The 10,714-nt window shown below is 37.6% G+C and overlaps 1 protein-coding gene and 1 non-coding gene across 2 annotated transcripts; both read left to right on the forward strand.

The window, feature by feature from the left end:
• The first annotated feature begins 3,191 nt into the window (after positions 1–3,191).
• On the forward strand, positions 3,192–6,769 carry si:ch211-119e14.1 (uncharacterized). The gene is made up of 3 exons (XM_066681967.1): positions 3,192–3,308; positions 4,043–4,108; positions 4,711–6,769. The coding sequence occupies exon 3, from the start codon at positions 4,716–4,718 to the stop codon at positions 5,307–5,309; it is 594 nt and encodes a 197-aa protein (XP_066538064.1). The 5' UTR covers positions 3,192–3,308; positions 4,043–4,108; positions 4,711–4,715; the 3' UTR covers positions 5,310–6,769.
• Positions 6,770–10,239: 3,470 nt separating this feature from the next.
• On the forward strand, positions 10,240–10,311 carry trnaa-cgc (transfer RNA alanine (anticodon CGC)). The gene has a single exon. It is a non-coding gene; the product is annotated as a tRNA-Ala (tRNA).
• The last annotated feature ends 403 nt before the right edge of the window (positions 10,312–10,714 follow it).

Below are 10,714 nucleotides of genomic sequence, written 5' to 3' on the forward strand. Positions count from 1 at the left end.
AAATGTGGTTTGCTGTTCATCACTTGCATCTTCATCTCTTTGCATGTTGCACTTAGTGCATGCACTACTGTCAAAGAGTTTGGTCAAAATGGCCTATATATATAAGCAAAAACACACACAGTGCAAAGCTATCACATCCTTGAGTTAAAGTGAAATGTATCTTGTCTTATTTTCATTTTCAATATCCGATGTGTTACAATTAGAATACAGCAAAGCAATTAACATACTACTAGGCTCTGTGGAATGTAGAAAGAATGCAGAGTTAGTCTATTTTACCTGGATTTATGAATCAATTATGTTCATTATTAAGTCAGCGATGGCAGGAGCCTCAGTCAAGGACAGCGTTTCAGTAGAAATGTTCTTTAATTGATATATATTTAACTAGGATTGATGCACAGGTTAAAATACTGCCCCAATATTAGTGTGGACAACTGTTTCTCAGGTGAATGACTAACAACTAAATAAAGAAGGAGTCATATAGAGAGGGACAAATACACATTTGAAAGCTAAGGGGTGGATATAACCGCAGACACTTATCTACAGGTGTGAAAAAAGGGATATTGTAAGATGAGTCATCCTTCACCATATTCTCTGCCTGTTTGAAATTCAACAAGAAAGCTGTATGGGCCTGAATACGTGAACTTTAGCGCGGGGGGTCTTTTGGTTCTGTTGTACACTTGATGACATTTTACTGGAATAGTCTGTCTTCTTGTCCCTTTAGAAACCCCAACAGACTGGTGAATTTGATGATGTTATTTAGACTGGTTTCCTTTATCCACAGGTAGCATAGGTGTGTGTATGTGTTTTCTGATATTTTATAACGCATTGCTATCAAAAGAATTGGGCAAAGGTACATTGCAAGCCTAACATTATTTGTAGCTCTCTTTGAACCTGAATTTTGACATACAATTTGTGGTTTAGCCGGCTGACCAAATTAAGTGGTTGACCAAAAGAGATTTCATGTAATTTAGGCTCACCAGGATGACCAAGCTGCATGACCCATCAACATAACTAGTTTGACCTAGTTCACCTTTCAGATTAATCAGCGGGATTTCTGTCTGGTTACACTCCGAGCATCTTAGACCTCTAGGAAATTAGCTAATAACCGTCAAAGACAAGATTGTTTGTTAAACCAGCTAAGGCCAGTTGGACAGATTTGCCCACTTATTTTTAAAATATATTTATAGGTAGCCCTGTATTGACTGTACAATTTAAACACACGTTTAAGACCAGAAAAATAACAGTACTACAGCACAGTGAAACTGTTTTAAACTAAGCTGAAGGCTTCCTAAAATGGAAAAAAAAGCAACGTTTTAATTTAGATTTAAATCTTTCTACAGTTAGGGCTCTTCTAATGTTCTCAATCGGTTGTTAATCTCCAACCTAGGCAGGACTAACAGGCTTGTCCCATGTGATCTGAAGCTCCTTCTTGGTTCATATTGCCAAAGCGCGTCATGTAGCTAGGCTAGTCCTGAACCACAAAGTCATTATAGACTAGTAGCCTAATAATATGTTGAAATAAATTCATTCATTATCTGTAAGTGCTTATCCAGTTCAGGGTCGCAGTGGGTCCAGAGCCGACCTGGAATCATTGGGCACAAGGCGGGAATACACCCTGGAGGGGGCGCCAGTCCTTCTCAGGGCAACACACACACACTTTTGAGTCGTCAATCCACCTACCAGCATGTGCTTTTGGACTGTGGGAGGAAACCGGAGCACCCAGAGGAAACCCATGCAGACACAGGGAGAACACACCACACTCCTCACAGACATTCACCCAGAGGAAACCCACACAGACACAGGGAGAACACACCACACAGACAGTCACCCGGAGGAAACCCACGCAGACACGGAGAACACACCACACTCCTCACAGACATTCACCCAGAGGAAACCCACGCAGACACAGGGAGAACACACCACAGTCCTCACAGACAGTCACCCGGAGCAGGAATCGAACCCACAACCTCCAGGTGCCTGGAGCTGTGTGACTGCGACACTACCTTCTGCACCACCGTGCCACTGAAACAAATTCTATATTAATTATTTACTTCCAGCAAAAACACTCACTTCTCCATACTGAATCAACTAAATTTGTTTTATTTTCTTTTTTGAAACTACAGTTAAGAGCCCATTACAGTATTCAGTAGGGGCAGTGAAGGATTGTGGGAAATGCAGTTCAGTAATTATGTGCATAATACAGTAACCTACATGTAACATACATCAATTTTTAGTTATGTTCCAGAAAATAAAATCCGCTTACACACTCATATTGTGAGGACAAGTCTTCCTTGTGTTTTGCAGTTAGGGTAAGGCCTAGAACGATATGAATAAGTCTCCACAAAATGGTGGAAGGTCAGTGCATGGAAACAAGCTCATGAATTATGGCTACCATATCGATTATATGCCGGAAGTGTGTGTCTCACGATTTACAGCTGAACTTATCTCCGTGACTAACTGTAGTTGAAAGGAAACTGCTCTTTGCATTTAAAATCGTTTAAAAGGGAACATATGAGGGCAGGTAATCTACTGTAAAAGTGCATCAGAACTAGTGTTTAAACAAATGTGAGAGGAGTGGTCTCCCTTAGCTGTGTCTCAGGGATCTTGTAGCTTAAGCGTGCAAAACCGCTTTGAAACAAGTGTTATGTTTCACAGTCAGAGCTTGTGTTGTTGGTGCAGAGAGCTAGTTTAGTTCGGAATCTTCAAATGCACACAACAGGATGTGGTATTTTAGGGGCTAGCTCTCAAGTGCTATCACTCACTGTAGGGTTCCACCAAGTCCTTCCTGTATGAAGACCCAAAGTGTGCTGTTTGAGCAACTCTTTGCATGTAGTTTCAGTTCCCAAAGAATCATTCTCTTGCTCTTATTCGGTTACTTATTACACTACAATTTAGTCTATATTTATTTAATTATTAGTATTATATGTTTTAATCAAGACCATGTTAAAGCACCTTTTATACCTTATTGCCTTTATTTTTAAATACTACAAAAGATGTATAGGGATTGTATGTAAGTTAATATGGGTTTAGCTATTTGTAATTTTATATAATTATCAAATTTTTTGGCTTCCTCAGCTTTGCAACTTCCCCAGACAAAAGCATACGTTTTAAAAGCAAAGACAAATGTAAAAATATTATTCACTGATATTTCATCATGCAAATAAGTTCACCAAGATAGTGTGTCCTCAAAGCACGGCTGGCTTGTCTGCTCTCCACCCACATGTTCTTCTTCCTTTTTCCTTCTGCACAAACCTCTGTGCTGTCTCCCCTCTGCTCGTGTGGGTTAAAGAAGAAACAAGCAAGAGACCGTAAGTGATGCTTTCTTTACTCGTTTAACACCTGTTATATCATGTATATGTGCATATGTATGTATCAGTGTACCCAGATGCATATGGCGACATTCGAATATGTTCAACTACATTTTCATAAATCTCTATTGTCTCTGAGGTTCACTTTCCGTAAGCTTCTAATTAAAGATCGTGACACAATATGTTATTTGCTCATCTTCTAAACTCTTATTCATCACACCAGGTCTCGTACATTAACACAAGAAAAATATGAACTGAAATATTACATTTTTCATGTTTAGTTGATGTCTCTGCTTATTTTAGCACGTTTACCACCTGTAAAATCAGATGTTACTTAAAACTAAATCAGCTTTTACTATAGAAGTCCACCTTTTAGTATTTCAATTCATTTATTCTTAAAAAAAAGCTTTTTAAATGGCATTTATTATAATTATTGTTTTTTAATTGATGGTATCTGTCCACAAAAAGCTGGCGGGTGATTTACGTAAAATATAGATTTGTACAGTTTTGACAAAAATTGACATAAAGTACAGGAAGTACAGAAATGAAAAACAGAAAACAGAAAAAAAAAACATGTTAAACTAGAAGACTGATTGTGTCAGGAGAAGGAGAAAAAATCAAAAAGCTTCACAGGCGTTTCCTGTGAGAGGGAGTTGGTGTGTGAGAGGTTTTCAGCATGTAGATGAAAATACAAGTTACAACACTGAACCATTTATACTATTATTTTTTCACAGAATTCGCATCTATGCTAAAGGAGAGTCTTGACTGTCTCAGGTGAAATAACTCACCTTCAATCTCAGGTATGTCTTAAAATGATTCCCGCCTTGTCACTGATGTATTAAATAGTTTCAAAATAGTATGTTCAAACCTTTTTAAACTGCGGATATCCCTTCACTTTTACTGTGATCAGCCTGAACAAAGGCATACAGAACACAGTATGAGGTCTTTGTAACCATTCATATTGGTTTGAGGGTTTTTAAAGTGGGGCAATGTCCCAAAAGCAAAAATGTGGGCTAAAAATATCAGTACTGCTAAAATGAGTGGAGTTGAATTAGCTACTGTACACGTGTCATTGTAACTCACAAATATGATATAAATATTACAGTTAGGAATATTACATTAATCCAAAGAGAATGTAAAGTGGATATCATCATTATTTTTTATTCTGGAGGTTTGGAATGCACTTAAAAACCCTCAAATCGAGTCCTGCTTGTACATTGCAGAGATTTCCTCATTATTGCCTCAAATGTCACAATGCGTTGAAGGTTAAATAAGGTTTGTCTGTATCATCTTCAGGGATCAAAAATGATTTGCTTAAGTTTAATAGTTAGGTTCAAAATAGTATTTTCATCATAACCTGCTCATACATATGCACACATTTCTCTCACTGTCTCTTCCTCAGTGACAATGTCAGACCATCCACAAAATGGGAGCAGCAGCACAACAATAGTTCTGGTTCTCTTCTTCTTCTGGATCATCCTTGTTGTGATTCTCATTTTACTCTACAAAAAGCTGAACCGTGACACAAATAATCAGTACACTGTCCAGCATCTCGTCTATGGTGAGGGAGGCGTTCGTGATCGTGTAGTACAAGGGGTCGGATTGGTGAATGGGTTAATTGCCCGCATACAGCCCAGAAACCGTGATGAAGAGGAGAGCATAGCTGGCAACGCACATGAAAATGAGAAAAATGAAGATCAAGAAGATGGCTGTCAAAATGAGACCAATCCAGATGCGGATGAAGAAGAGGCTAAGGATGACTCCTCGGATGACTACTCCAGCATCGACCTAAGAGAGAGAGTAAAGCAGAATAACAGTACGGAAGAGATAAGGAATGAAGAAGTAAAGAAGAAGGATGAAGAGGAACGTAACAAAAACAAACAAGAGGAAGAGGTAAAGGATGAAGAGAAAGTGGCGTTGCTTGTAAACATCAAGCCATTTTCTGGTAGTGCCATTTGGTCTGAGGAGAAGAAGGATGAGAACGACATGACAGCTCTGTGAATGAAAGGAAAGTAGTATCACTGATGCAAAGCACTGAAAAGCACCCCTTGTGGAGAACATTTTACAACCTGATTGAGTGAGTGACTGTGAGACAGTGACTCTGTGAATGTGAAAGTGAGTGAGTGACTTGTTGACAGTTGGACTGTGGAAAAAATGGACTGTGGCTTATGAAGCAGATGAAGAAAAAACTCAAACTGAAGCAGACGGTGTGTATTATGCTTGAACAACAAAGACTGTCATAGTCTTCAAACAACAGATTTTGTTTAGATATCTACAAGTAAAATAATAGTCCCAGAACATAAACATGTGATAATAATTAAAAATAAAACATCTATTAAATATATATGAAATATACTAGAAAGTGTTTTTCAAACTATAATTTATTGCAACAGAATGCAATATTGTAAAGGCATACAGGAGATACTGTGGTGTATCTAGGAAATGTCTCCATGGATACATGAGTTCTCTCTATGTATAAAGTTTAACTAATCACATGCAAAAGATGCTTAATTAAACTTACCACAAACAGAAATCTGGTAAAACATCACCAAGGTTTTGGTGAAAGAAAAATAATCTGAAACTTATAACTTCAGTAACAGATTCATTGATAATACACACACGCCATGAGCTAATGTTCCTAAAACCTACACTCTCAGATAAAAAGGTACGGTAGAGGTACATTATTGGTCACTAAAGTTACAAACTGTGTAAATGAATCTTTAAAGTGTACTGCAGTGTTTTTAAAGTTCAGTTGTGCTCCTTAAAGGTACATTACATTCTCTTCTCCAGAAGGAGACGTGACTATTTGTAATATTTTGTTATAGAACTGTGTAAAATAATGAAAATTTTAAAATTGACACTTTCCTGTTCATGAATTAAAGGGATAAATATTCCAGTGTAAAGTGAAAACCTTGATATGGATGGAATATGATGCGCTGAAACTGAAATATCTAAAGGATGGACTGTTTCAATCTGATTTAACGTGATGCAGTTGTCTGATAGATGCATAAGTGACTAATGATGCCAACATCTCATTCAAATACTGTAAATAGTTTAACTTTCAAAAGGTCTTGTAAAGGTAAGGATTTTTTAAAATAACGACAATAACTTTAAAAAAACAGACACGGTATTGTAATGTTAGGTTAAGTAAATTTCTCATCATCACAGCAGTTGTATGTAATGTACAAATATGTTTTTTTCTATTTAAATTCAAATGTACTGTACAAATATATGTCAGTGGTAAACTATTTTAAATATTTGTACACATTTTAACACAACAGAAAAGTAAAACTGATGATTCCCACCATGGTTCTGCTACTCTGATATTTGTAAAAATGATTATTAGTTATTATTATGAGTATTAATAGCTATTACAATGCTTTTGTAAATGCTGAATTTCTAAATTTGTACAAAAAAATGTTTCATTTCTTTAAAATAAATGACCTCCATAAAAACTATTCTCAGAGGAAAATGTAATGGAGTGTGTGTGTGTGTGTGTTATAAATATATTTACACATTTTAAAATATTTTCACACTGAATGTATATATATATATATATATAGTGGAAATTGAATCGCTTATATATTATCAGATATTTTGTTGGTCTGTGCTGAACTATTGCCCTGTTTAGGGTGTGTTCCTGACTAGCACCCTATGATGGTAGGCTCCAGAAACACTGTGACTATGAACTGGACGAAGAGATCATTGAAGATGAGTGAATTAACACGTATGTTGTTTGAAGGGTCCCAGAGAGAAACTTTAATTCTTACTCACAGAATTAAAACTGGGAGAACTCAGTCTTAGATGAGACATTTCTATGCCCTAACTCTGTATATTTAGGTCTGCTGCAGAGGAACATAGAAATTATTATCTTAGCAAATCTGAACAGTGTGTGACCTTACTGAGATCTACACTAAAACTCAAGATTGGAGAAGAGATTGCTGTGGTCTTTTTCTTAGAATAAGTTATCATAAAGATATGTATTACATCCATATATATGTGTGTGTGTGTGTTTTGTTTAGTTTTTTCAAGAGGTTGACTAATTTGCCTCAGTAGACGTTAACCAGCTACTGCACATGATTCTGTAGAAGTGAGAACATAAAGAGATATGCAGGTAGAAAGAACACAAATACAATAACATTATTTTCTCAACTTGTTGCTCCATTGTAGGTAGAAATCCATAGTGTGTAATTAGGGGAAGGTTATGTAAACCAATACAAGAGATGCCTTATTTTAAAAAAATGCATCTTGTCACTTAAAGACTAAAGTTTGGTACATGTTCGGGAGTGTAGTTTCTTTGACAAAACAGTGGCATGTACAAATATTTCTTTGAAGTAAGCCTACTCTTTTCATTTGCAACAACCAGACTACACAATATACTGATTAATAAAATACTTGGTTATATCATGAAACTGTTCCTCAGCCATCAGGCAATGTATCTGAAATCAATGTATTAGACATAACTTTGTCTGAGGGTGATTGTTGAAGCATTAAATATCTCAGAGGTCTGCTTACCATCACCACAGTGAACAAATCTGACAGGTTAGGTTTCTGTATGACAGCCACAAACCACTTGGTTTCTTTGTTAATAACTAAATAGAAAAATAAAGACAAAGACATATAAGGCTATGTTAAAATGGTGGCCTTGGTGGTAGCATAATTAATATGTTTTTGGAGTTGAATTTGCATTAGTTTACTTTTATTTTAGCCCACATTACATTACCATTTACCATTACCAACATTTTGGAAACATTAAATTGTATTTGAAGATATATGAAACAGAAATACTGTGTTAAGTTAAGATGAGATAATAAATATACTATCTTTTAATAGTCCCACAAAAGGTACTATTAAGGCTTAGTTTGATTTAGTGTTACAGCAGTAGTTGGATAGATCGCAAGGCACTGAGACGTTGAGAGTATTAATAATACTAAACTGCACAGGAAAAACACACATTGCCCATTGAAATATTGCACATTGCTTTGATAGGATAATATTTATACTATACAGTATTTAGTAAGTGTACAGTGTATTTTGTCTACTCAAAGCCATGTTAGTTGTACAGACTTAGCAACAGGAAGGAAGTACCTGCGATAAACCCACACTTGTGGGGAGCAGCCTGTCACTGAAAAAAATAGTGCTGCAAGAGTCTCCTGTATTTCAGTCTCTTTTTGCCAGACCATCTGTGGAGAGTACGGTACCTTTCACCGCTTAACCCGGCCATGAATCGCCTACTACTACAGAGAAATAAATTTTATAGGACTTACAAAATCGTTCACCAAAGTGCGTATATGCAGATGTACAGAGATCCAATCAAAACACAGCTGGCAGAATCCTGACACTGAGGCCAGATTTGTGCACTGATAGCACACTATTGTCAAAAGTATTCACCCACCCTTCCAAATAATTTAATTCAGTTATTCCAATCACTTCCATGGCCATAGGTGTGCAGGTCACTAAGCATGCAGACTGCTTATACAAATACTTCTGAAAGAATGGGTTGCTCTTAGGAGCTTAGTGAATTCCAGCATGGTACCGTTATAGGATGCCACTTGTGCAACCAGTACAATGATGAGATTTCCTCATTACCAAACATTCCACAATCAACTGTCAGTGGAAGTGATTGGGAACAACAGCAACTCAGCCCCAAAGTGGCACATAAAATGACAGCACAGGGTCATCATATTCATAGTGCTCAGAGAACGTCAACTTCATGTCGCCTTCAGATTAATGCGTATGGAGATTCATGGAATGGGTTTCCATGGCTGAGCAGCTGCATCCAAGCCTTACATCTTCAAGCTCAGTGCAATTGAGCATTGGATGCAGTAGTGTAAGGTATGCTGTCTCTGGACATTAGAGCAGTAGAGACGTGTTCTCGAGTGACAAAACATGCTTCTCCATTTGGCAATCCAAAGGACTAGTCTGGGTTTGACAGTTGCCAGAACTGTACTTGTCTGACTGCATTGCGCAAGTGTAAAGTTTGGTGGATGGGGGATTATGTTGTGGGATTGTCTTTCAGGATTTGGGCTCTGCCCCTTAGTTCCAGTGAAAGGAACCCTTAATTCTTCAGCATACCAAGAGATTTTAGGAAATATAATGATACCAACTTTGTGGGAACAGTCTGAGAATGGCCCCTTCTTGTTCCAACATGACTGTGCACCAGACAAAGCAAGGTCCATGAAGACGTGTATGAGCAAGTTTGGTGTGGAAGAACTCGTCTGGTTTGGAGTCCTGATCTCAACCCGACATTACACCTTTGGGATGAATTAGAGCAGAGACTGTGAGCCTTTTTGTCCAACATCAGTGTCTGACTTCAAATGCGCTTCTGGACGAATGGTCAGATGTCCCAGCTCTTATAGCTGTAATATGTACATCATAATAAACCATATGGATTAAGAATATGATTCATACATGTGCAAAGGTAGCCAAGTGAATACTTCTGGCAGTACAGTGTATCAGACTCTCCCTCAATCTGTCACAAGAATCAAAGCGAGAGTACCTGCAGTGGATGAAAGTCCTTCTCCATCATAGATGCTCGGTGCTACCACCACCTGCACTGGGTCTAGAGAACTTACCAGAACAGAGGTAGCCTCCTTAATGAGTTTATTTTTCTTCTACGGTTTCACAAGTGCTTAAAAGAAATACAGTCTAGCTGACAGTGATTAAGTGCATAACTGTAACTCATAATGAACGGAAATGTTCGGGAAAGTTTAGTGTTGTGGAAATAACACAGGTAAACGAGTCTGTTTTTAGCTCGATTTAACAACCCCACTGCCTGAAATACGCCTACAGGTGATTAAGTGTGATTATTTTGATACATCGCTCTGATATTTAAAGACCTACATTAAAAATAAGAATAGAAAGACTGATGAGTAATACTTTTCCCCATGAGTAACTGTATGTATCGCTGTGAGCGGTGACGTGTCCGGTGGGGGATGTAGCTCAGTGGTAGAGCGCATGCTTCGCATGTATGAGGTCCCGGGTTCAATCCCCGGCATCTCCACGATCTTTTCATGAATAAAAGCGCTCTTATCCCTGACACGAAACAACAACTAATCAACTGTATTTGTGAACTCTTTAATTCTGAACCAACTCAAACATCCAGTGCTTCACGAGCGGACAGACTTTTAACTTCATAATGTAGAGGTCGGAGTCGGTCCCTTAAAAAAGAACCGATTCCTCGTTGCTCGGTGTTCGACAAATGAGAGTCGGTTCTACTTTTCTCATGTGTGAGGTATCATGCATTCAGGGCTGTGCATTGTGGGATCAGTATCATAATATGACATTTAAACTTTATTCTTATTGTACACTGTCATAGCAATACAATGAAATTGCGTTGGAACTCCCAGGCCAAAAAAACTAGAACAGTATTCATGATTCATGTATCGAATAATATTATTTAATTT

This window comes from Hoplias malabaricus, chromosome 9, assembly GCF_029633855.1.
Source record: "Hoplias malabaricus isolate fHopMal1 chromosome 9, fHopMal1.hap1, whole genome shotgun sequence".
In the NCBI taxonomy this organism is placed as follows: Eukaryota; Metazoa; Chordata; class Actinopteri; order Characiformes; family Erythrinidae; genus Hoplias; species Hoplias malabaricus.

Coding starts and splice junctions, on each gene's coding strand:
- si:ch211-119e14.1 (XM_066681967.1), top strand. CDS start 4,716: ATGTCAGACCATCCACAAAATGGGAGCAGCAGCACAACAATAGTTCTG.